Source organism: Crocuta crocuta, unplaced genomic scaffold (assembly GCF_008692635.1).
Source record: "Crocuta crocuta isolate KB4526 unplaced genomic scaffold, BGI_CrCroc_1.0 scaffold322, whole genome shotgun sequence".
Lineage (NCBI taxonomy): Eukaryota > Metazoa > Chordata > Mammalia > Carnivora > Hyaenidae > Crocuta > Crocuta crocuta.
In genome coordinates this window covers 4,396,753-4,422,889 of record NW_027532592.1, presented here as the reverse complement: position 1 = coordinate 4,422,889, position 26,137 = coordinate 4,396,753, and the positions used below count along the sequence as shown (strand labels likewise).

The 26,137-nt window shown below is 43.0% G+C and overlaps 2 protein-coding genes across 2 annotated transcripts in view; both read left to right on the top strand.

The window, feature by feature from the left end:
- FBXO28 (F-box protein 28) overlaps window positions 1–7,465 on the top strand; it is a 31,200-nt gene extending 23,735 nt beyond the window's left edge. The window contains 2 exon segments of the mRNA XM_077779849.1: window positions 706–901; window positions 2,869–7,465. Of these exon segments, the coding sequence (XP_077635975.1) occupies window positions 706–901; window positions 2,869–3,263 (591 nt within the window). The 3' untranslated portion in view covers window positions 3,264–7,465.
- A 14,373-nt stretch (window positions 7,466–21,838) lies between these two features.
- Window positions 21,839–25,658, top strand: DEGS1 (delta 4-desaturase, sphingolipid 1). Its single transcript, XM_077779881.1, has 2 exons — window positions 21,839–22,606; window positions 25,156–25,658. The coding sequence occupies exons 1-2, from the start codon at window positions 21,890–21,892 to the stop codon at window positions 25,300–25,302; spliced, it is 864 nt and encodes a 287-aa protein (XP_077636007.1). The 5' UTR covers window positions 21,839–21,889; the 3' UTR covers window positions 25,303–25,658.
- The last annotated feature ends 479 nt before the right edge of the window (window positions 25,659–26,137 follow it).

Sequence of the window (26,137 nt, the reverse complement as noted above, 5' to 3'; positions counted from 1 at the left end):
AGAGACTATGGTAGGAATGAATTGACAGGTATAATTTATTAGTTCCTTCTCGAGATTAAAGCTGAGGGAGGAAATGCCTCCGGCAGGTTCAGCAACCATTCCAGCAAAAGAATTGGGAGCCAGGGTGGTCAGACCGTTTTTCCTCCGTGTTTGCCACACCTGTGTTTCCTCCACTGGCAGTTCCCCGTGAAGGGAGAAGGGGTCTCTCGCTACCCTTTGGGACCGCGGGAAAGTGGGATCTAAGGACACCTCATTCAGGTGCATGTCCAGCCCTAGAGAAACAGAACCGCAGAGGATCGAGCCCCTGCCAACAGCAAGCGGGAAAGTGGGCCAGGGGCCTGGGGCTGTGGGAGGCACTGGGGCTGAGGCGAAGCAGCTCGGGGGAGAAATGCCTCCACCCTGCTCGCACACCGGACACAGCAGACCCGCTCCAGGCCTCCGGTTTGTCTGGCGGCCCATGCCCCACACATGTGTCACCCTGGTTTCGCTACGGTCCCCTTCAGAGCAGGAGCTGTATTTTATCCATGCAGCTTCCCCTGTCCCCTGTGCCTGATACAGAAGATCTTTATTGCGAATGAAATGTGTGAGGGCAAGCCCAGGCCTTAGGTCTCTGGGGAGACCGCAGAAGTCGGCCCTTCTCTCCTTATTTAGCCACTGCCTTTTAAAAGCAAACTGGAAAGTGCTAATGAGAACTCTTTATTTTAGGTGATCGATGAGATTTATCGTGTGTTGAGATACGTCAATTCTACCAGAGCCCCTCAGCGAGCTCATGAAGTACTTCAAGAGTTAAGGGATATTTCCTCCATGGCAATGGAGTACTTCGATGAAAAGATTGTTCCAATTCTAAAGAGGAAATTACCAGGGTCAGATGTATCTGGAAGACTCATGGGCTCTCCTCCAGGTATCTCTTGTTCATATGTTCAGTTTAAAGTAGCATATGGAGTTGGTAACTTGCTTTTCCTCCCCATTTAATCATATATCTTGACCTTTTCTGTGCGTAAATGTATATCTGCAACATGGGCTTTAATGACACATTGATTATAGACCATAACTTGTGTAACTGATCCACTACTGTTAAGCATGTCCCATGTTAAGCCAGTCCCATGGCTCAATCCTTGTACATATCCATAGCTATCGACTCACAATAGGTCTTGTCAGAATTTCTGGGTGAAAAGTTACAGATGCAGGGTTGTTTTGTTTTGTTTCTGACTAGTTAATGTCCATTATGCTAAAACAGAATTAAAAACATGAGAAATAGAACCCCAGATTCTTCATGGAATATTCAGGCAGTTATTTCCCCAGGCTGTCTGCTTGCTACTTTAAAAGACAGGGTGCATAAAGCTATTTTAAACTCTGTCACTTCTTCTGTGGTAGCTATTTTGCAAAAGTATATCATAGCCTAGAGATTCGTGCCCTTACTACTAAAAGACCAAATTGTTCAAAATATCTTCTACCCTTGCAAATACTTTAAATCAGGAAAAAACTTTAGTAAAACGTCTTGTTTTGTTTGGATTATTAGCTCCCTGGAGTATTCAGTGGGGTAATTGAGTGGCTCTCTGTAATTTAATAATAAAGCCTACAGCATCTTAGCATTAATACATCAATTATTTATTGAGTACCTATTATGAGCACAGTGCTGTACTGTATCCTGTGGAGACTAAAAGGTAGTATAATACGTGGTGTCTGCTCTCAAAAGGTGTCAAAAGGTAAGACCCATCCAGACTCAAAATTAAATTATCACTGGCAAAAGAAATATTTTAAAAAAGTGTCATTTAAATGCCAAACGATTAGGAGAGACAGAATCTTAAGGAAAATAAAGTCATTGTTGACTGGTCTGATTGAGAGTTCACAAGAGGTAAGAATTGATCAAAGCCTTGATGTATTTGTGGACATCAGATAAAGGTAAGCAGAGAGAGGGGGGGAGGGATGCGTCAGTCGAGGAAAATAGCCTGCTTATGTATGTGTGCAGGAGAAAGTTAGATGGGTACAGGGTATGCATTGGATCTACCTGGTCCTTGTAGAAAACAAGAGATAACATTTTCTTTTAAGTAGGTTATTTGTGATAGTGGGGGTTTTTTTGTTTTAGTTTATTTTGAGAGAGAGAGACAGGGACAGAGTGTGTGAGTGAGGATGGGGCAGAGATGGGGAGAGGTGGTGAGAGAGACAGAAGGAGGGGCAGAGAAAGAGAAAGAAGAGAGAATCCTAAGCAGGCCCCTCACTGTCAGTGCAGAACCCTATGCTGGGGTCAAATTCCTGAACCTAGATCATGACCTGAGCAGAAACCAAGAGTCAGATACTTAACAACTGAGTCACCCAGGCGCCCCTATGATAGTGATTTTTATGCCCGTGTTACATTATATTATTCCTAAAGCAGAGTCTTCCTGCATCACGTCAGAAACTCTTCCTGATCATTGTGTGCAGTGTAGTCCCCTTTTTGATGTCATCTGTTTGGCTGAAGTTGAAGCTTTTACATCTAAGTGCAGAGAGGACATAAGAACATGATAGGCCTCTACTTCGAACTTGAACATTTGTACTTGCTTGTGGGAAATAAGACAGAAAAGAATCATATTCTAATTTTACTACTTGTGTTTTCTCAGTAAGTCTTAAAAATGTTTTATAATATTTAAAATAGGTTTACGCCAGTAAGTGCCCTTCTCTACTTGCTGGCGGTGTGCATCCTGCTGCATGAACACGAGAATCAGAAGTCAGACTCCGGTACTGTTAACCCAGTAAACCAAGTGAGCTGCCAAGAGGCACTAGGGGAAGTCCTGCTACAAGGATATCCCACTTCAAAATGAGTCTCATTACTGAAGTGTTGCTAGGTGGGAGATATTTGAAGTGATTGACCATTTAAAACTCCCTCCACAGTTCCGGGACCTTCTGCGGCCCTGACGACCATGCAGCTCTTCTCCAAGCAAAACCCCTCGCGACAGGAGGTCACCAAGCTCCAGCAGCAGGTGAAGACCAACGGCGCGGGGGTGACTGTGCTTAGGCGGGAGGTCTCGGAGCTGCGCACCAAAGTGCAGGAGCAGCAGAAGCAGCTTCAGGACCAGGACCAGAAGCTGCTGGAACAGACGCAGATCATTGGCGAGCAGAGCGCGCGGCTGGCCGAGCTGGAACACAAGCTGCGGGAAGTCATGGAGAGTGCCGTTGGAGACGCCTCGGCATCAGGCCACGGCGAGGAGGCACCCCGGAAGCGGAAAAAGGCAGGAGAGGCCACAGACTCTCTTAGGAAATCTAAGCGGCTCCGGAACCGGAAGTGAGGCGGAACGTTCCTGGAGCTGCAGAGGGGGACCAGGCCTAGCAGCCTCAGCAGTGGCATTGGCGGTGACGGTGACGGTGACGTGGGCCCCGATGCCAGTTCGGCTTCTCAGCTTTCGGGACACACCTCCCGCTGGAACCCTCCCGACTGAGACGCCGCGTCCCCACCTCCCAGTGGGACTGACGCACAGAGTCTTTTTACTTTGCAATAGATTTGTACTAACCGGACCTGCTCGATCATGTCGAGTTGTTAACTTTTTTCTGTGCAGATGATGTTTAAGTCGGTTTATTCGTCCTGCGTATATGCACATTACAGAAGGACAAAGCAGTCTGGACAGACTAGAAGTTAAGTCGAATACAGAAAATGTCCTGTTTCACTTGAAAGAAGAGACCTACTTTTTAAATGGACAGTATCTTGTTTAAAAAAAAAGCTGAGTTTTTGTTATAAGTGACCTTTGTCTGGAATGTCTGAAAAGTAGTAAATGCTTTTTGGTATTGAAGTAATGGGTAACTAAGACCGGCTTCCATAGTGTTGACTGTAGAAGGGGCCTCTACAGTATTGACTATCTATTTTTATAAACTACTGGCAAGGGACTTCTCCAGTTGTTAGATACATGTTTTCAGTTCTCTTTGGGGGCCATGTCCTACATTTGCATGGATGGATGCATGCATCGCCTAGTCAACTCACTTAAAAAGCTCTTGCACTGGTATTGATCTTGAACCTCTGTACTTCTCCACTTTCTAGAGCAGCAGTGGTTTCTTTCAGCGCTTAACATCCTCCACCCCAACAGCTTGCCTCTAGGGAGGAATCTTGTTAGTCCATTTGCCCTCCAGTCTCATAGGAACGAGAGGGCTCTGAAGCCCATCGCTTTGTCTGTTCTCTGTAGGGTTCAGGTACACTGGCCAAGGCAGAACCCCAAACTCCAAGGCTCTATCGATGTCGGACTCTAGTGACTACAGGTACCCCTCACTCACCACCGTGTGTGCTCATGGAGCCGTGTGGTGATTGCCACGGGGGTGAGTAGGGGACCCAGCTTGTGGGATGCAGTTTTGCCATTGAAAGAAAGCTCATTGAAGAAAATCGTACAATGAAAAAGCATTTTGATCATTTCATTTCTGGGGGATGACCTGAGGGAAGCTTCTAAATATTAATTTCAAGCTTTCCTTATCCTACATCTTTAAACAAAAGCTTTAATTTCGTTTGCACTCCTGTTTTGAGCGTGTAACTGGAAAAGCATGTCTTGCACTGTTCACCCTTCTAAGCGGTCACTTTAACAACCTCCAAATTGTGTGCGGTGGTTATTTCCCCCAGTTGTATATTTTTGAGACATCCACCTATTACTGTCCTAGGTTTATTTTAATGTACTAAGTTATGTAGTTATTATTTGGTAAGTTCTTTTAAACTGTTGCCGTGGGCTTCGGTTATTTAAAATAAGTTTAGGTGTAATATAGAAAACTGTCCCTTTCCAGGTGGGAGTCTGACACCTGCATAAAACCTAAGGATTTGGTAAGTCCCTTAGTTGAATAAAAGCACAAGGTTACCACCCTTTTTATCCGTCCAACACGACATGGTTATGCATCCTTTAACCTCACCAAACGGAACTTTTTCTTATCCATTTTTAATATTGTCCTTACATAATATTGTCCTTAGATTTTGGTCCATTCTTTGTCTGACTTGGAAACTCCATTTACAATGTAGTATGTTTGCAATGAAACACCATAACATACAAGTGTTACATGGTTTGTTGGGAAGGTAATTTTAAAATAAAACAATTTCCAAAAAACATTTGTCAGCCAAGGTCATCCATAAAAGTCCCCGTCTGGAACTCATTTTCTCAGCAGGTCTCGTTTTTGTAATCCTAGGATTTAGCCATATTGTCCTAACTTTGGAGCAGGCCCACCGGAATACTCATGGCCTTTACTAGTCTGCTTTCCTGGTAATAGGAAGACTCTTTAAAGTAACATGTTTACAGGTTTACAAAGTAGGATCCTGATGCATCAAAGGGATAGAACCTCAGATGATCAACAGTTGTTAATGAATTATTTACTTTCCTGGGCTCCTTTGTAAACCACATATAGATACCCTAAATGTATGTGTAGTCTTCCATTAGTTAACACGAGTGTTTGGCTTCCATAAAAGGCATTCACACTATCAGAAGGTAGATTTTTCTGTTTCAAAATCCACATTTCCAGAGGATACAGCTATAACTGCGTGTCGTGAGGTCTGTGTTCATCGCGGTCTGGGATGAAGCACACAGCACATCCATCAGTGGCTGTTTGAGGCTTAAATCTGGCTGAAGATCTCTTGCTGAAAAGCATGTTAGGATAGTGCCTTGACCAATTTGATGGCTGTTGTACTTGCTTTTGGACAGTGGTATTTAAGGTTCAACAGATGACAAAGTATTGGGCTCAGCTAAAACTGGCAACATGGTGGCAGGAAAGCCGTAGATGAACCTCCCGCATGGGAGCCGCCTCGCCCTGGGTCAGACGGTAGGCACTTTGGTGCCATGTGTGAGTTGTGTTGTCCTGGGACCACGCTTCACGAATCACCATTGTCCCCTCCCTCGGCTGCTTTTCAGGGGAGCTTTCTCTATTGTAATGGGTCGCACCCGCTTGTAAACTGGGTAAGGTGAGCGTCACAGACAAATGCCGTGTGGAAAGGTGCAAGAAGGAAATGACGGGGACTGGCCCCTGCCTCACCCTAACAGGGCCGTAATCTGAAAGACGGATTATTTCAGAACATGAGGTTACAGAACCTGCTGCTTTTCAGCTCTTTTATGTCCAGAGCCTGGAAATTATAATGGGGCAAACACAGATGTGGTCAGAGTACTCAATCACACTGTTTTAAAAACTTGGGTGCCATCTTGTCTAAAGCCACTGGTTTTGGAAGCAGCTTTTTTTTTTTTTGTAAAACATGTTTTTTGGAGTACTGAACTTTACAGGGGCTTGCCTTAATCTCTAGTAGTTTCAAGATGTATGCGCTGTTATTCTACTTGTTAAAATGTTAAAATGTTCTATGTAGCCCCAAAGGTGGGTAAAACAGTATAAGTAATGCCTAAATAAATAAGCTAAAGGTGTCACTACAGTTGGATTTTTTTTAAGAAGAAATGGACACATGAACATAGGTTATGTGTAATAAACAAAAGTGATGGCACCTGAGGATTGCACTATTTTATGCATTATTTTATATGCCACGTCATAGCCCGCACTTTAATCTCCAAAGAAACGATGTATGACGTCCCAGTTGTTCCTTATTACTAATAAACTTTTCCTTAAGACAGGGCACTTAACTCTTTTTTCCTGGAATAGTTTCTTCGAGGTGGATTCTTGAGTTCTCTATTTCCTTAGCCATAATATTTTCTAGGATCTAGGAACTCCCTATCTTATTTCCAACAGTATATAATTTTAATTTAATGTGATGTAAAATCTCATACTTGGTGATCAGCACACTCTTACATCCTGCCCTAGCCTTGAGTACCCATTTGTTAGTACTTACCAAACCCTCTAAAAATATGCAAGTACGATTTGAGACCAAGAATAAGGCATTCCGAAAGGAAACGTCCTCTGTGACACTCTCTCTTGGAAATGGCTATTTCTAACCTATAATATAAAGTCCCAATTTAATAATGCCATCCAATTTCTTGAGATCTGAGTCCCTTTAGTCCACAAAAGGTTAATTAATAATTTAAAACTCCTCAGAAATAACAAACTTCTGTACAGCCTGCCATCTGAGGTCAAATCTTTTTAAAAAAATACTAATCTAAAAAATGAAACTAGCAATTAGCTGACTGCTGCTTACCATTTTATTTTTAATAGCAGTCTGTTGCATTTGTGGTAAGTATGATAGGCTTAAGTAATGTTGGCCTTTTCCAGCTTCCTAAGATTCTTTGTTAAATTCCTAAAATTCAGAAGTTAAATCTAAATTTTTCCTGTTGTGTCTGAAGAGAATTTACAAGCTTACTGGTGATTTATTAGGTCCACTGCCAAAGTATACGGTCCATATTCGAAGCTATTACCAAAAGTTGAGAAGTGTTTAAAATTCCTTTATGTGGTACCATGTCTGTTTACTTATGCTCATGAGCAACAATAAATTACTAGTTTACCTTCTGGAATTTTAATTGTTATAACCGAATTCGATTATTGGAAGTGAAAAGCACCTCCCGGTCACACAACAGGGTACGTAAATAAATGTGTTGTAACCAGTGCTACTTGTTTTCTTTGTATTTCATGCATAAAAGATTGTGGAGCTCTGCTTCCAACAAACACTATTCCTAGCTGCCGCACCCAGAGGGACTGTTGTATGTGCGTTTTCTGTATGTTCGTTCCTACAGGCTTCACAGCTGCCTTTGAAAGCAGGGTTTACTCTAGCTATGGAAGCTAAACACAGGGTAGGTAGCACAGCTGCGGGATTATACAAGCAAGTGCCTGAGTGGGATTTGAACACAGACCTGCCTGCCTCCAAAGCTCAGGTACTTCCTGCTACACAATACTATATTCTAAAGGAGCTGGGAGCTTTGAGACTAGATTACATTAACTCTTAAGTTCAATAATAAATATATAGATGAACATTCTATACATCTACTAGAAGCAGCCAGTGGGAAAATCGCTAATGTTAAGAGTAACAAACTTACAGAACTTATCACAAAACAGCTGGGCTTGGAGAAGACAACTTTTGTCCTAAAGTTTTTTTGGTAATGGATTCACCCTAGGCATACAGGTGAAACATTTGTAAGGCTTCTAGAACCTCTAATCTTAAATAAGAGGCAATCCTAACAGTAGATGGGGTCTGAGACCACTAACACAAGTCCATAGTTGCCTTACTATATGTTGCTGATTAATTCAAAAGCATGATCGCTACCAGTTCATTTGCCCTGCCAGGGAAGAATATTAGCCTTCTTTTCAAAATTTCCTCCAGCTCTAAAACTGAATATTCAGAATTTCAATGAAATGAACATATACAAATCAAGTTCACAAATTAGATTTCATGAAAATTTAAAAGTTTTGTCAAAAGACACTATGGACAGAGTTAAAAGACAACCCACAAAATGGGACTAAATATTTGCAAGTCATGTGTCTGATAAGTGGTTAATATCCACAATGTATAAAGAACTCCTAAATTCCAACAATAAAAAACAATTAAAACTATGTAAGGACTTGAATAGACATTTCTCCAAAGAGTATGTACAAATGGCCAAGAAGCACATATAAAGATGCTTATGACCACCCATTAGGGAAATGCAAATCAAAACTACAATGAGATAACACCTCACATCCACTATGATGGTTGCTGTTACATTTAAAACACAAAAATGGGGCGCCTGGGTGGCTCGGTTTAGTGTCTGCCTGGCTCAGGTCGTGATCTCATGGTTCATGGGTTTGAGCTCTACATCAGGCTCTGTACTGACATTTCAGAGCCTGGAGCCTGCTTCAGATTCTGTGTCTTCCTCTCTGCCCCTCCCCTGCTCATACTGTCTCAAAAATAAACATTAAAAAATATATAAAATAATTTTAAAAAAATCAAGGATGCCTGGGTGGCTCAGTCAGTTAAGTGGCTGCAGCTCAGGTCATGATCTCACAGCTCATAAGCTCAAGCCCCACGTTGGGCTCTGTACTGACAGCTCAGAGCCTGGATCCTGTTGAATTCTGTGTCTCCTTCTTTCTTTACCCCTCCCTCCATCCCTCTCTCTCTCTCTCTCTCAAAAATAAACATTTTTAAAAATTTAAAGTAAATAAATATTGGCAAGGATGTAGAGAAATTGGAACTATCCTGTTTTGTTGGCAGTAATGTAAGAATGGTACCGCTGCCGTGGAAAACAGTGTGATGAGCCCGTAAAGCAATAAATAAGAACTTCTGGGTTGGTGAACACATGGAGATGTGGGACATGGAAGATGTAGGGGACATGGAAGTTCCAAGTCCTTTCCCCATACCTCACCCTGTGCATCAATTCCATCTGGCTGTTGGTTCATATCCTTTGTCATCCTTTAATAAGTTGGCAAACATTAAAAAATTAAAAACAGAATTACCACCTGATCCAGCCATTCCATTTCTGGGCATATAAAAGAATTAGAAAGCAGGATCTTGAAGAGATATTTGCGCACCATGTTAATAGAAGCTCTTCATAATAGCGAAAATGTGGAAGCAACCCAATTGTCCACTGACAGATGGATGCATAAACAAAACATGGTGTATGCACACAATAGAATACTATTCAGCCTTCAAAAGCGAGGAGAGTCTGACACCTGCTGCAACGTGGATGAACCTTGAGGGCATCATGCTGAGTGAAATAAGCCAGTCACATAGGACAAATACTGTGATTCCACTTATATAAGGTACTTAGATGAGTCAAAATCAGACATGGAAAACAGAATGATGGCTGCCAGAAGCTGGGGAGAGGGGTGTGGGTAGAGAGTTTCAGTTTTGCATGATAGAAACTGTTCTGAAGTTGGCAGGTGGTGATGGCTGCACAACATGAATGGACTTAACATCACTGAACTATACACATAAACCATAGTTAAGGTAGTAAATTTATGTTGTGTGTATTTTATCACAGTAAAAAAAAAAAAAACAATAAAGATGTTGGGAATAAATAAAAGCATTGACAGCTATAGATCTCCCTCTAAGTACTGAGTTGCTGTGCCCCGTCATTTTCCTGTTCTTTGTCTTAATTTTCATTCATTTCAAAGTATTTTCTAATTTTCCTTGTGATGTGTCTTTGACCCATGGGTTATTTAGGACTGTGTTGTTTAATTCCCACATATGTGTGAATTCCCCAAATTTCTTTCTATTTCGACTTTCATTCCACTGCAGTCAGAAAACAAATGTTGTATTGTTGCAATCCCTTTTACTTTTTGAAGCTTAGTTTATGACCTAAGATGAGGTGTATCCAAGAGGCTGTTCCATGTGCATCTGAGAATACATATTCTGCTATTTTTATGTAGAGTACTCTACAGGTACTTTTTAGGTCTAGTGGGTTCATAGTGTTTTCAAGTCTTCTATTCCCGTGTGGATCATGTCTAATTGTTCTCTCTATTATTGGAAGTGGGGTATTCAAGTCTCCAGCTATTACTGTTGAACTACTTGTCCCCTCACTTCTATCAGTTTTGTTATCAATATAAAATGTCCCTCTTTATCTCTGTGTTTCAACTCTGTTATGTCTGATATTTGCAAAACCACTCCAGCTTTCTTATGGTGGCTGTTTGCATGATATCTTTTCCCATTATTTTATTTTCAAGTTATTTGTATCTCTGAATCAGAAGTGTGTCTCCTATAGTCACTACATATAGACAGTCCCCAACTTAAGATGGTTTGGCTAATGATTTTTTGATGTTATGATGGTGTGAAAGCAATATGCAGTCAGTAGACACCATACTTTGAATTTCAAATTTTCGTTTTTTTATTTTTAAGTTTATTGATATTGAGAGAGACAGAGTGAGTGGGGGAGGGAGAGAGAGAGAGAGAGAGAGAGAGAGAGAGAGAGAGAGAATATCAAGCAGGCTCCACAATATCAGCACAGTAGCTATCAGCACAGCCTGACACGGGGCTCAAATCCATGAAACTGAGATCATGACCTGAGCTGAAACTGAATCGGATGCTCACCCAACTGAGCCACCCAGGCGCCCTTGAATTTTTTATTTTTTCCTGTGTGAGACAACACTGTTTTGTGATGCTTGGTGGCAATGGTGAGCCACAGCATCCAAGCAGCCATGTGATCACGAGGGTAAACAACTGATACACTTAACTGTTCTGCTTTTCACATTCAGTACAATATATTCCATAAGTTATTTGAGATATTCAACACTTTATTATAAAATAGGTTTTGTGTTGGGTGGTTTTGCCCAATATAGGCCAGTGTAAGTGTTCTGAGCACATTTAAAGTATGCAAAGCTAAGCTGTGATGTTCTGTAGGTTAGGTGTATTGAATGTATTTTGACTTAGAGTTTATATTTTTAACTTACCATGGGTTTATCAGGACACAACCCTATTGGAAGTCAAGGAAGATCTGTAATTGGAGCTTATTTTTTTATCTCTGCTTTTGGATTGGATTCTTTAATACATTCACATTTAATGTTATTATCGAGATAGCTGGATTTATCTTTGCTATTTTACTTTTTGTTTCTTATATATCTCTTGTCTTTTCCCCCCTCTATTCCTCCTTACTGCTTTCTTTTGTATTTAGTATTTTCTTGTGTAAAATTTTAATTCCTTTAATGATTTTTTCACAACATGTTTTTGTTAGTTTCATGGTGGTTGTTCTAGGGCTTACCATATACAACTCACTTATCAGAATATTTTAAGTTTACTGTAACCTAATTCTAGTGACATAGAAATGTTACTCCTCTATAGTTACAATTTGCTTTCCCTCCACTTTGTGCTACTATCATTAAACATATTACATCCATGTATGTTACAAGTCCCAAATACACCATTATAATTGTTAGTTTATATAATTTTATGCCTCAGAAAGAAACTGAGAGGAAAGAAACTGTATATAGAGTTTGTTATACTAGCCTTCTTATTTACCGTTTTCATTTCTCTTCATTTGTTTCTGTGGATTTGAGTTACCACCTGGTGTCATTTCCTTGATCCCAGGGAGCTTTGCTCCCATCACATCTTTTGTGCTGTTATTGTTAAATATTTTATATTTCTATATGCTATAGTGTCAACAATACAATTATATACATATTGTTTTATATAACTGCTTTTTAAAAAAACATTTTTATTTTGCTATTTTTAAGTTTATCTGTTTTGAGAGAGAGAGAATGAGCGGGGGACGGGAAGAGAGAGGAGAGAGAGAGAATCTCAAGCTGGCTCCGCACTGTTAGTATGGAGCCCAATGTGGGGCTAGAATCCACGGACTCTGAGATCAAGACCTGAGCCAAAACCAAGGGCCAGATGCTTAACCAAGTGACCCACCCAGGTGCCCCTACACAACTGATTTTTAAGGCAGTTAAGAAAGTGGAAGAAAAGTGTTTATGCTGTCTTTTATAATTACTCAGCTTTATTGGTGCTCTTTATTATTTCGTGTGGACTCAAGTTACATTCTGGGGTCACTTGCTCTCAGCCTGAAGAACTTCTTTTAGTATTTCCTATCAAATGGCTCTCTGAGCAACAAATTCTCTCAGTTTATGTTTATCTGGAAATGTATTTTACCTTCATATTTGAAAGACTGCTTTGCCAGATAAGATTCTCAGTTGCCAGGGTGTTTTCCCCTAGTACTTTGAATATGCCATCCCACTGCCTTCTGGTCTCCACTGTTTCTGATGCAGAGTCAGCTGTTAATGCTCTGTGTGTGTGTGGGGGGGGGGGTTCGTTGTATGTATTGAGCCATTTTTTCTCTCACTCTTTCAAGATTTTCTCCATGTCTTTCAGCATTTTACCATGATGTGTCTGGGTGTTGATCTCCTGTTTTGTCCATTGAGTGCATGAGCTTGGAGTCCATTGTGCTTCTTGGATGTACAGAATAATGTTTTTCATCAAATTTGTATAGTTTCCAACTATTTTCTTTGAAAAAATTTCCTACATTCCCATTACATGTATATAGATAATCTTAATGTTGTCTCACATCTCTCTTAAGTTTCTATTCTTTATGTATATGTGTGTGTTGAAATGTACATATTTTACCATTTTAACCATCTTTAAGTGTACAATTAAGTGGCATTAAGTATATTCACAATGCAGTACAATCATCACTACTATCCATTTCCAGGACTATTTTTTTTATCATCCCAAACAGAAACTCTGTACCCATTAAATGATAGCTTCCCTTTCCCCTCCACCCCTTCCTCCAGCCTCTGTTAACATCTACTATTTTTTCTTTGTTTACGTCTGGCCAACTTTCATACTTTAACCACAGCAGCTCCCTTTTTATCAGACTTTCATGGAGTAGTGGGGAGGGGAGCAACTATTTAGTTTAAATATATAATTTGAAGAATATTACTGCTTGGAGAAAAACTAGAAAAAGATAAGCCAGGTGAGGATGAGAATGGTGATGAATTTCATTCAAAAGGACTTTTTGAGTAGCTCTGTGGTCAGAAATTGTCCAGTTTGGAAGTTGATATTCAGAACCTGATAGGACAAAGAAAACATGCGGATGGCCAACAGGCACATGAAAAGATTCTCAACAGGGGTGCCCAGGTGGCTCAGTAGGTTAAGTGTCCAATTTTTGGTTTCAGCTTAGGTCACTGTGTGAGTTTGAGCCCCACATCGGGCTCTGTGCTGACAGTGTGGGGCCTGCATGGGATTCTCTCTCCCTCTCTCCCTCCCCAACCCATGCTATCTCTGTAAGTAGTAAGTAAGTAAGTAAATAAATAAATAAATCCAAACACACACACACACACACACACACACACACACACACACACGAAAAGATGCTAACATCACTACTAACCATCAGGGAAATGCAAATGAAATCCATAGTGGAGTATCACCTTACACCTGTCAGAATGGCTATTATTAAAAAGCTATTTTCTTGCTTTATTTTGATACTTGCAAAAGTATTCCTGCAAAATGCTTCATCTTCAAAGAGATTCATGGAAAGGACTCTGAAAAGTACATGTTTCTGATAAATCATAAAAGTAAACTGGGTACAAATTTCCAGAAGTAACAGAAAAACTAGATTCAAGCAGAATAAGAACTAATTATACTGGACTGAAAAAAACTTGTGAGGATGATTATAATTTTTTAACGACTTTTTGTTTGAAACACTGCTGGTTCCTTAATGTTTTGTTTTTCTAGACTTAAGGGAAATGTATTCTCTTAAACTACCTGTGACTTACAGCAATTTGGTAAAGGATACCTTTGTAAACAAAGATGAAATATTTACCTTTTCTCCATACCTGATGCCTCCATAATTCAGAAACCCTTGAGTATTCTTTTCATGCCAATATAGTTATTTGCGTAAGTTCAGTAAGAATCTGTTCTCTTTGTAACAGGAAACAACTGGAAACATTGGCTATTTACCAAGGGTTTGACTGGAATGTCATATTTGAACGAGACATGCATAAACTCAGATATGACCACACAGCCTTCGGGAACTCTTAGATAAACTGGTCTGGAGCCTTGTTCATAGGGTTCTTGGCAGTCTTACCAGGTAAGTTAGGAATATCACTTCCTGGTAGAACCAGGAACCTTAGCATTTTGGGGGGTGGGGACTCAAGAAGACAGGAATTCACCCAAACTATAAATATTGCAGGTAATATGTGATGAAAATCTTTGGCTTGCTTCCTGGCCTCAGAGGCTTTTAAAAGTTCAAGCCTTAAAGAGTTTATATGGCTCAGCCTTAGCACCATCTTCTTGGGAACCTCTGCGCCAAGAAAGCCAAGTGGAAGAAGAAGCAAATGTGCATGCTGAAGCAACAAAGAACAACAAAGATGAGGCAGAGGTCGAAGTAAACCAGTAGCTTATGCACCCACGGAGCCACAGGAGCAGAAAGAAGGAAAGCCAGAGGCCAGAGACACTGCTACCAACTGTTGGACTGCATGCCTCCTTTTTAGAGCTTGATTCAATGGCTCTAGAACATCTGTCACAAACTGATCGCGACCGCCACCTTTGAGAGACAGTCCCTTTTAGCCCTTTGCCCTGGGCCCTGTGGCTTTCAGCACTAATTCTGTTTTCATTCGTGGCTGCATGTAACACGGGCATGATAAACCATCTCCTGCTGTCTTAGCCGAAGAAAAATAAATAAAAGTTTATATGGTTGACTGCTACTCTTGCTGCACTATGTAAATAAGGCCAAATTTAATAAAAACCAATTTGTTTACTGTGATTATCTTGGTAGAAAAAAAAAAGTGGGGGTGATTATAGAGAGGAGAAGTATGTTTGCACCTGTGTAGACATTAGATTCTAGTCTTGCTGTCTTTGAGGATTTGTTATACACCTGTAAACTGGCCCGGCTCCTGAATGTTTCTAGCTTGGATATCTGGCTGGGATTGTCCAAATCAATGTTTCCAATTCTCTCCCACCCTTCTGATTTGCAATCACTAGGAGCAAAGACTGCACTCGAATCTCCATGTAAGGGGCTATACTGGTCCTCAGACACAGCCACACTTCGGGGACCCGAACCTTGGGTACAAATCCCACAGCAAAAGAAGGCTCCACCTGACGTCTGGTCCTGTGCAGACACTGGATACCTCAGAAACAAACTCCCCTCTTGGAAGTCACTCATATATTCCACTGTGGAATACTACACGGCAATGAGAAAGAATGAAATCTGGCCATGTGTAACAACATGGATGGAACTTGAGGATGTTATGCTGAGAGAAATAAGTCAGGCAGAGAAAGACAGCTACCATATGTTTGCATGCNTCAGGGAGAGGGGAAGGGGGGTGATGGGCATGGAGGAGGGCACTTCTGGGTATGAGCACTGGGTGTTATATGCAAACCAACTTGGCAATAAACTATTTTTTTTTAAAAAGTCACTCATATAGTCCAACTTTCATGGCCACAGCCCCCAGTGCCTTGTTTTCACCCTTCTCCAATTATCACCACACTTGTCCAATTAGACACACAAATACCTTCCCAAGTCACAGTACATTCACACCCCCACTTTCTCGTGATTATCTAAATCGCATGCCTCCAATCACAAAAAGATCTCACCAGCCGCAGGCATCTCTCCAAGGCCAAAGTTGTTTTTGATGGCAGGACAGGCCTTGATCACATCATAGCTGAGCAAGGAGGTGTCCCGGCTGTAGCCACCACCACCTGCTGCATCAGGAGTCACATTTCTGCCAAAGCTGAAGCTCAGCCTCCTAACATCACTGAACAAGCCACTTCGCATAGAAAGGCGACTCCTTCAACTCAGTCTTTTTCCGACTCCATTCCGGTTGGTTTGGGGCTTGGGGGCAATGGCTCTGAAGTGCACTCCAGACACCGAGGTCATCCAGCGCAGAACCACCGCGGTCTCCCTGGTGGGCTGGGCTTTCCCAAAAGCTGCAGAGGCCTGTTGGCAGCGCTAACCACCAAGCAAATCGGCCCCCGGGGCTGTAATGTCAGGAGAGGAATGAAGACAATGAGCCACTTAAACGTCGTGAGCCTGAAGTCTTGACCGCAGAGGACCAGCACGCACTGCGAGGCGTCCAGAGGGCAGCTGGGAGTGGCGCCCAGGCCTTAAAGTTTTTGTGTCCTGAGGCAGGCTGGGGGCGGATCGGAAGGGGGGAGCGTCACTCGTGCCAAGTCCCAGTCAGCAAACCAAGACTTAACACCCAGCCCAACTGCAGTCTGGCCTCTCCCAAAAGGTGACCTTCAGCCCGCCGGCCTGAAACCCCCGGTCCTCACCAGCCAGGGGACCTCCTGCCTGGAGAGGGGACTTCCTGACACGAGAGGGGAGGGGGCCTCCTGACTCGGGGAGGGAACCCTCGTCCCGAGGCTGCAGTCCGAGCAGCTCCGAGCTCCTCCCTGACAGACGGGACGCGGGGATAAATCGTGCTTTTGAACGTCATCTTCCTTTCTGTAGTTTTCGGCCCACGTTTCTTTTCGACAGGAGAGGTGGTAACAAGCTGTGGAACAGCCGCCCCTCTCGGGAGACGCCGTGCTGGCCCCGACGAGGCTGGATGGCGCGGGAAGGCAGGCTCTCGTCCCTTCCGTCTCAACGACGGAGGCTTCTCGTCTCAGTCAGTTTCTGGCGGCCCCGCACCCGCGCTCTCCTGAGGTTTCCGCTTCCCAAGGAGGCCGACAGGCGCCGCCGAGAGCCCGCTCTGCAGAGCTCACGAGAGGTCTTGCGCCGAGGTGCGGCTGGGCTGCGGGAGAGGCCGCCTTCCGCGTAGGCAGCCGGGACGCGGCGGGGCGGGGCCAGTGGGGCCGAGCCAGCAGGGCGGGACCAATGGCTCAGCGGGGCGANCGCGGGCTGGTCCCCGCCGGCGAGCTAGGCCCCGCTCGGCCCTGCGGGCGGAGGGCGCGGGCAGCTGAGGGAGGCTTCTCGGGCTCTGCGAAGGCCCCTCCCCGGATGCCCCCGATGCTGGGCGCAGGCCTCGTGCTGAGTGGGCCCCAGACCTGCCCAGGGGTCGGGCTTCGCAGTAACGAGATTGCTGTTACCGCATGCTAAAGATGAGGAATGGGTAAGATTCCAGGGGGACTTCACATTGCCTCCAAGGCAGGTGCTTTTAACTTCAAAAATACCAGGAACCTGTTGGGTGCTGAGTGGCAGTACTTAACTAGTTTTTATTTTTCGTCTCCACATCAATTTTCCCAGTGAAAAGAGAAAGCAAGTTTTTTTTGGTGGGGTGTTTAAAGTTGGAAATAGAAATGTCATGCTGTCATGGTTTTGGGGTTTTTGTTTTGTTTACAAATAAGAGTTAGTAGGTCCACTTAAAACGCATTTTAAAAAGTCGAATCAGTAAATTGGTAGCTTGAACCTTTACAGTTGCCATTCAGGGTAGCTGGATGCTGTTTTCTTTCTTTCTTCCTTTTCTCCTCCCTCCCTCCCTCCCTTCCTTCTCACGAAAAAGAGGGTGAGGGAGCACAGGTGGGGAAGAGGCAGAGAGGGAGGGAGGGACACAAATCCCAAGTAGGGTCCGGGCTGTCCCAGCAGAGCCCCACTGGGGACTGGATGCGGAACTCCAATTTACAAACTGACATCATGACCTGAGCTGAAACCAAGAGTCTGATGCTTAACTGACTGAGCCACCCAGACGCCCTCGGATGTGTGCTTTTTACTTAAAGCAAATATGGTGCAAATCACTTAGGAGAGATAGCACAATGACACATTTTACTTATGACTTATCAACATGCTACATAAGAATAATCTGGTATCTACTTTGTAAAACCCCAACGCCTCAATACTGGGAGTTAGCCATCTAATACTCAGGAAATCAAGGAAGTGAAAAGGTGCTTATTGATGCTTATCTCCGCAATGAGCCTTTTCCCACATACTTAATATCACTGAACCATTTCACTTGGAAAGTAAAACAGGTTGATAAATTTCTCAACAAAAATATAATTTTCAGCGCAGGTGCAGATAGTGCTCAATGTCCCGTTTCAGGAGTGGAGATGAAATAGCCTCAGGAAAGATAATATTTAAATGATAAGACCTATTTCTGCAAGTGTTGTGTTTTGGAGTTAGAAAAGCAATTCCTGTGTTCACCAGTCTCACCTCTCAGCCCTGAGCAACCCCTAATCTACTTTCTGTCTCTCCAGATTTACCTCTTCTGCACATTTGTTATAAATGAATTCACATAGACCTTGCTTGGTCTTTTGTGGCTGGCTTCTTTCCCTTAGCCTAACATTTTTAAGCTTTATCCAAACTGTAGCGTGTCAGTATTTTACTCCTTTTAGTGGCCAGGTAACATTCCATCGTATGGACAGTCCACATTTCCATTATGGGATCATCACCTGGTAGAGTGTGGGCTGTTTTCACCTTTTGACTATTACGAATAATGCTGCTGTGAACAGGCAAGTTATTGTATGGATGTGTTTTCATTGCTCTTGGGTGGAATTGCTGGGTCATCAGTAGCTCTGTGTTTAGCATTTTTGAGGAAGGGCGGACTCTTCCAAACCAGCCGCACCGTTTTACATGGTCCCCAGCAACATGTGTGGACTCCAGTTTCTTCTCGTCCTTGTCTTTGCCTGTCTTTCGTCATAGCCCTTCTAGCATGTGTGAAGTGGTAGCTCATTTTGATTTCAGTTTGCGTTTTCCTAGTGACTAATAATGTTGAGCAGCTTTTGTGTGCTTATCGGCCATTTGTGTATCTGCTTTGGGGAAAAGCCTGTTTAGATTCTGTGCCCATTTTAAAGTGAGTAACTAGCGCCTGAGTTCAGTCAGTTAAGCATCCGACTTTGGCTCGGGTCATGATCTTGCAGTTTGTGGGTTCGAGCCCCACGTCGAGCTCTGTGCTGACCGCTCAGAGCCAGGAGCCTGTTTTAGATTCTGTATCTCCCTCTCTCTCTGACCCTCCCCTCCTTACATGTGTCTCTCTCTCTCTGTCTCTCTCAGAAATACATAAAACATTAAAAAAAAATTTAAAGTGGGTAACTAATGTTAAGAGCTTTTTTTTTTTAAATTTTTTTTTTTTAATGTTTTATTTATTTCTAGGAGAGAGAGAGAGAGACAGCGTGAGCAGGGGAGGGTCAGAGAGAGAGGGAGTCACAGACTGAAACAGGCTCCAGGCTCTGAGCTGGCAGTCAGCACAGAGCCCGACGCGGGGCTCGAACCCACAAACCGTGAGATCATGACCTAAGCGAAAGTTGGATGCTTAACCGACTAAGCCACCCAGGCGCCCCAAGAGCTTTAAGAGTTCTTCCTATATTTTAGTTCCGGTCACTTATGAGATAACGTGATTTGCAAACATTTCCTCCCATTCTGTGGCTTCACTTTCTTAATAGTATCATTTGCAACACAAAAGGTTTTGGATGCAGTGTAGTTTATTAGTTTTTTAATTTTGTCACTTATGTTTTTGGTTTTAGTATCTAAGCAATCTAAGGTTATGAAGATTTACTTCTTTTTTCTTATAAGAGTTTTCCAGTTTTCTTACATTGAAGTCTGTGATCTGTTTTGAGTTAATTTTTGTGTATGGTGTGAGGAAGGGGTCCAACTCCATCCTTTTGCATGTGGATAATCTGCTGTTCCAGCACCATTTGTTAAAAAAAAGTTCTTCTTATTTACTCATACTGGTACCATCATGGCACCGATTTTACAGACTAAAATAAGCTTTTCAAGAATTTGGTACAGAATCACTTGGAGCAACTTGATTTGTCCGAGAGAACGATGCATTGCGGCTTTGTCATTTCTGTGTTCTATTTTAAATGTTCGGTTACAGAATACAAGCAGGGAAGGGGCAGTAAGAGAGAGAATTCCAAGCAGGCTCTGCTGTTTTGGGACTGGGGGCACGGGGTCGGGTGGGGGTTTGTCAGGAAGGAGGTCATGACTGAGCTGAAATCAAGAGTCAGAGGCTTAACTGAGCCCCCCAGGCGCCCATCCTGATTTTAGAATACTTATAAAATGCGTATCACCTTCTATCCTGAGGCAGGTGTGTCCATTTAATCCAGTTTTATATAAGGAAAACATGCTGGAGCTCTGTCTAAACAGAACTATACAGTTTAGTACCAGCGAATTACTGCTTATCTTCACTGAACAGTTGTTCTGTCCTGGAATTATTCCCCGAATGCTCATATTTTAAGGAATGACTTAACTGAACTTTTCATTCATATGAGGAAAATTAGTTTTAGGCTAATTCACATCTAGGCCTGGAGGGTTACTTTTTTTGGTCTGTTGCCTACAACGTTATTAACATTTGATGAAATGAACTAAATCAACAAAGAGGGAATGGAGAGCGAGAACTGGGAGTTACTCACTGGGGGTTAGCACTACCCCCATGTCTTGTATATAAAACTGGACTAAATAGCTTCCTGCCTTGTTAAGTTTAAGCTTTGGTTGAATTCCTCATTTCACATTTAGAGAAAAGAGGATGCAGCTGCGCTTTATCTTTTCAAAAGATACCTTTATCTTTTCAAAAATATTCTAAATGATCTATCTCAAGACAAAGGTCCTTGGGGGGCATCTGGGTGGCTCAGTTGGTTAAGCGTCTAACTTCAGCTCAGGTCATGATCTCGTGGTCCATGGGGTCGAGCCCCACATCGGGCTCTGTGCTAATGGCTCAGAGCCTGGAACCTGCTTCCGATTATGTGTCTCCCTCCCTGGCTCACGCTCTGTCTGTCTGTCTCTCTCAAAAATAAATAAACCTTAAAAAAAAAGAAAGAAAGAAAAGAAAAAGGTCCCTTGTCCTCATACTGTCCTGGGTCATAGCTACTCAGCAGCACATAAAACCAAAGGCGATGATTATACCTGGGCAGGCGATAAGACCCAGAGTAGAGTCTGCATTTGCCCTTGGGCAACATGTGCTGAGATGTAGATTTTTTTCTATTGGTCTTTTTTCCTCCTGCTTGGATATCTGCACGTATAGTCAACAGAAAATAAGTATCCAACAAATTTAGCAGATCTAACACAGAAATGAGCACTTAGGAAAGTGGCATTGTAAGTCCGCAGGATCCTTTGTAATTATCCTGATGACTGTAAGAAGCCTACGCTGGCAAAAAATATTAGAAATCTAAATGTCTACAAATAGGGAAGTGGGTAGAAGTTAAAACTGGCGGCCAGAAGTGATTTAGTCACTGTAAAGGAAATTATGAAATCTAAGTACACACTGTAATATAGCATTTACATGTATAAGTAGATTGCGTATGCATTATATATAAGTATATACATGTATTGTCATAAGTATACAGTACATCTGTCAGACATTAGAATAGATTTCTTAGGATAGATTTCTCAGATTATGATCACAACTTTGTAAAACTTACTCATTTTACATACAAAGAATTATTAGGGGCGTAAAGGGCATTGGATAGCATGAAATCTTTACTCATATGTGACTTCCTTTCTGGTAGTGTGGAGAATCTAGATTTTGAGGCTAATTTTTCCTGCATAAATTCTCAAATTTCCTGCATAAATTTGTTGCGACATGGTACTTAGTACCTTTACCCTTAATAGAGGGCATTTAATGATTGGGAGAAAAATAATTCATGGGTCATGGGTTAATTTAACGGTGTTGGCTTAATTAGAATTGCAGAACTATTATGTGGTCTTCAATTCCTGATTGTTTTTTCTTTACAGCGAAGTATCCAGAGATAAAGTCCTTGATGAAACCTGATCCCAACTTGATCTGGATTATAATGCTGATGGTTCTCACTCAGCTGGTTGCGTTTTACTTGGTGAAAGACCTGGACTGGAAGTGGGTCCTGTTCTGGGCATATGCCTTCGGCAGCTGCATTAACCATTCCATGACCCTGGCTATCCATGAGGTCTCCCACAATAGCGCCTTCGGCAACAACCGAGCCCTGTGGAATCGCTGGTTTGGAATATTTGCTAATCTTCCTATTGGTGTTCCATACTCCGTTTCTTTTAAGAGGTATCACATGGACCATCATCGCTACCTTGGGGGTGATGGCATCGATGTGGACATCCCCACTGATTTTGAAGGCTGGTTTTTCTGTACCACTTTCCGAAAGTTCGTGTGGGTTATCCTTCAGCCTCTCTTTTATGCTTTTCGACCTCTGTTCATCAACCCCAAACCGATATCGTACCTGGAAATGATTAATACTGTGATCCAGATCACTTTTGACATTATAATTTACTACGTTTTGGGAATTAAATCTTTAGTCTACATGTTGGCAGCATCCTTACTCGGTCTAGGTTTGCACCCGATTTCTGGACATTTTATAGCTGAACATTACATGTTCTTAAAGGGACATGAAACTTATTCATATTATGGGCCTCTGAATCTCCTAACCTTCAATGTGGGTTACCACAATGAACACCATGACTTCCCCAACGTTCCCGGGAAAAACCTTCCACTGGTAAGTAAAGGATTTGAAACATTCTAATTTCTGATGGTTATATGAACAAAATCAGTCATAGCTTGCCCATTTTATTTTTTATTTTGTTTTTTAATGTTTATTTATTTTTAAGAGAGGGAGAGAGAAAGAAAGGAACAGAATCAGCAGGGGAGGGGCAGAGAGAGGGAGGGAGACAAAGAATCTGAAGCAAGCACCAGGCTCCAAGCTGTCAGTGCAGAGCCCGATGAGGGGCTCAAACTCATGAACCGTGAGGTCATGACCTGAGCCGAAGTCAGACACTTAATTGACTGAGCCACCCAGGCGCCCTGCAGCTTGCCCACTTTAAAAGGAATCTAGTGTATTTTGTCCATCTGAGTTGTTCATCAAAGCAAACGACAAGTATAAATCCCAAGTCTGTCACCCTAACTCTACAGAGTTTACTCTCCAAATCCCTAAGCCTGGTGGTGGCACTTGGGGGTTAGCAGTGCTGAGGATGTGCCAGCTTACAAAGGACATCCAAGATTGAGCAGTCCCTGTGCGAAGGGAGCAGAAGCTCGTGTCGCTTTCATCATTGTCAGACGATGGGCCCAGCTAAGATTTATGTTCTGGCTTGTTGGGAATACAGACACCCTGTGGAATCGGCCTGCACTGTCCATGAGCAATTCCTTTCCAGGGCTGCAAACGTCCCGCAGGCAGGGACTGTCAGTCTCCCTGCCCGGCAGACTTGAATGTGTTTGTGGAGCATGTGAAGGAACACACTTAGATTTCCCTGTAGGTTTTTAAATGTTGACTGAAGACAAACAGATGCCACATGAACACTAAATGGGACATCTCCTTATGGACTGGATTCCCACTTGAGGAAGGAACAATCTAGAGAGGACTCTGCGTCCATGGGGAGGCTTTGAATCTGGACCACGTAGTAACTAATATCATGTGGATGCTCACTTTCTTGGGTGTGAACATGGTATCATGGTTTTGTAGGAGGAGGTCTTTGTTAGATGCGTGTTCAGGAAAATTAGGGTGGAATGTGAGGGTAGGTTGTCACAGAATGTCTGCTACTTACTCTCAAAAGGCTCAGCAAAGAAAGCAAATTATGTGGGTGTATCTGTGTGGAGAGAGAAGGTGACTCGGTTTCAGTTGGCGGGCCTGGGGAAAGGGCATATAGGTGTCTGTTTTACTGTCCTCTTAACTCTTCTCAAAGCTTCACATTTTTCAAGGTAAAATGTTTGGGGGAAAACCACACAAACAAAGACAAGTTTGAAAGCATCGTGATGTGACGCTGGCACATCGACTTTTTGTCTTTCTGGCGGAGTACAAGCCTGTATACAGTGTTTGCGTCTTCCTAAGGAAGTAGACTTTTTACTTTTTAAAGAGGATATAAAGGTGTTGCCCTTTGAACAAAGTGATATTTTCAACATTAACCGTAGAGTTGATCCTTGCACAAAACTGGGGTTGGGGTGCCAACTCCCTGTACGGCTGAAAACCCACATGTGACTTTTGACTCCCCCAGAACGTAACTGCGAATAGCCTGCCATTGACCAGAGCCTTATGGATGACGTTAACAGTCGATCAACACATATTTTGTATGTTATAGGTGTTATGTACTGTGCTCTTGCAGTAAGGAAAGCTGGAGAAAAGAAAATGTTAAGAAAATCCTAAGGAAGAGAAGACAGATTTGCAGGACTGCACTGTGTATATGGAAAACACGTCTGTGTGTTAAGTGGACCCTCACGGTTCACACTCGTGTTGTTCAAGGGTCAGCTGTACTTGAACTCACAAGTTTCTTGACCAGTCCCCAGCACACATGGCTCGGTTCAGGTTCACTTGATGTACAGTCTAACGCTCAGTAGCGTCCGCTTGGTTTCCGCTTGCTGCATGCAGTGGGGGATGCACCTTACTCTGGAGCTCCTTACACTTGTCTGCGTCCTCGGTGCTGTGGTCGTCTTCCCCCTTCTGCCCTTTGTGTCCAGTGCGTCTCAGGGAGCGTTCTGTTTGCTCCGCAGATAGCTGGTATTTATGGAGTAGTGACAGTGCATGTGACTAGCACGTCATTAATAGATGTGTGTGACAAGGTTTTTTCTGAACACTTTATTGAGTTGTAGTTCACATATACAGCTCACCTATTGAAAATACACACTTCAGGGATGCCTGGGTGGTGCAGTCGGTTAAACATCCGACTTCGGCTCAGGTCATGATCTCACGGTTCGTGGGTTCGAGCCCTGCGTCCTCCACTGCTCACGCTGTGTCTCTCTCTCTCTCTCTCTCTCTCTCTCTCTCTCTCTCTCTCAGAAATAAATAAAACATTTTTAAAAAATTAAAAAAAGAAAAAGAAAATACACATTTCAGAGTGTGATGGGAAAGAGTCCGAAATCCTAGAGGGTCAAGTGTATTTCGGTGTTGAAACGCAAAGTGCCTTATGTTAGAATTCCCGAAGCTGCTGCCTTTCTGGGTTTGCTTTCAGGAGGGAGGAAGGCCTTGTGGTTTCTGTTTTTGTCCGTCATTGCTCTGTCCTGTTCAGTCGCACTCGGTCATCGCTCACCACCCCTGTTGCTGTGTGTTTGCCCTCGTAGGTGAGGAAGATCGCAGCCGAGTACTATGACAGTCTCCCCCACTACAACTCCTGGATCAAAGTCCTGTACGACTTCGTGATGGATGACACAGTGAGTCCCTACTCGAGGATGAAGAGGCACCAGAAAGGCAAGGTGGAACTGGAGTAAGTGTCACTACAGCCGAAGGAAGGTCCTCTGTGAAACTTCACCACAGCTGAAAAGTGGCATTTCTGCATTAGTAATCCGGGGCCACGACTTTGAGAAGCCCCTCTTACAGTGTCCGCGCCTGATCCCTGCGCCACCAGGAGCTTACCTGGCTGTCAACAGCCAGCCCACCTGGCTGTCTTCCGCTGTGCTCACAGGAGACGTGTGTGCTGTGTCACTGTGGGGGAAATCTTCCCTGGCCGCTGAGGTTTTGTAAGCATATCATAAAAAAGCTTTAAAAAAAGCTCTTTCTAGTACATTATTTTCACTATAAAGTTGTACTTTATTAAAACAGCTAATAAACTGAGCTATTAATCACAGTGGTGTTTGTGACATTTTCATACTTGACTGTCTTCATCTAATACAGTACTGGGGTGAGTCTACTTCAAAATGTCTCTGCCCTCCAAAAAAAAAAGATATGGAAATCTCTTTCCCTGTAAGCTGGATTTTTAATTTCTACTCTTGTACATGGAACTTCTGTCATACTGCTGAATCCTCGTAGCCTGTTCATAAATAAAGTACTGAGTTTAATCACGTCCAACATTTCACTTCCTTTTTCAGATTCACAGACTCTCAAGTTAGAAGCAGCTGAGCTGGGAAGGTCTCACGTCCTCTCACTGGCACGGAAGTCGGCTGCGATCTGGTGGGAGGAGGGGGGTGGGCGGCAGCAGGCGGCCGGCGTCACGGGCCGTCAGGCTGGCAGCCCTGTTTCCCTGAACTGTCACCTGCATGAATTGAGTGTAATACAGAGCAGTCTCTAAAGACAATATGTGGCATCAAGAAGCCAAGTAGTACCCAA

What these genes read in the sequence shown, in the direction of transcription:
- DEGS1 (XM_077779881.1), top strand. Translation starts at nt 21,890, where the DNA reads ATGAAACCTGATCCCAACTTGATCTGGATTATAATGCTGATGGTTCTC. An exon ending in CCGGGAAAAACCTTCCACTG is followed by an intron (nt 22,607 to 25,155) that starts GTAAGTAAAGGA and finishes TTGCCCTCGTAG; the next exon opens with GTGAGGAAGATCGCAGCCGA.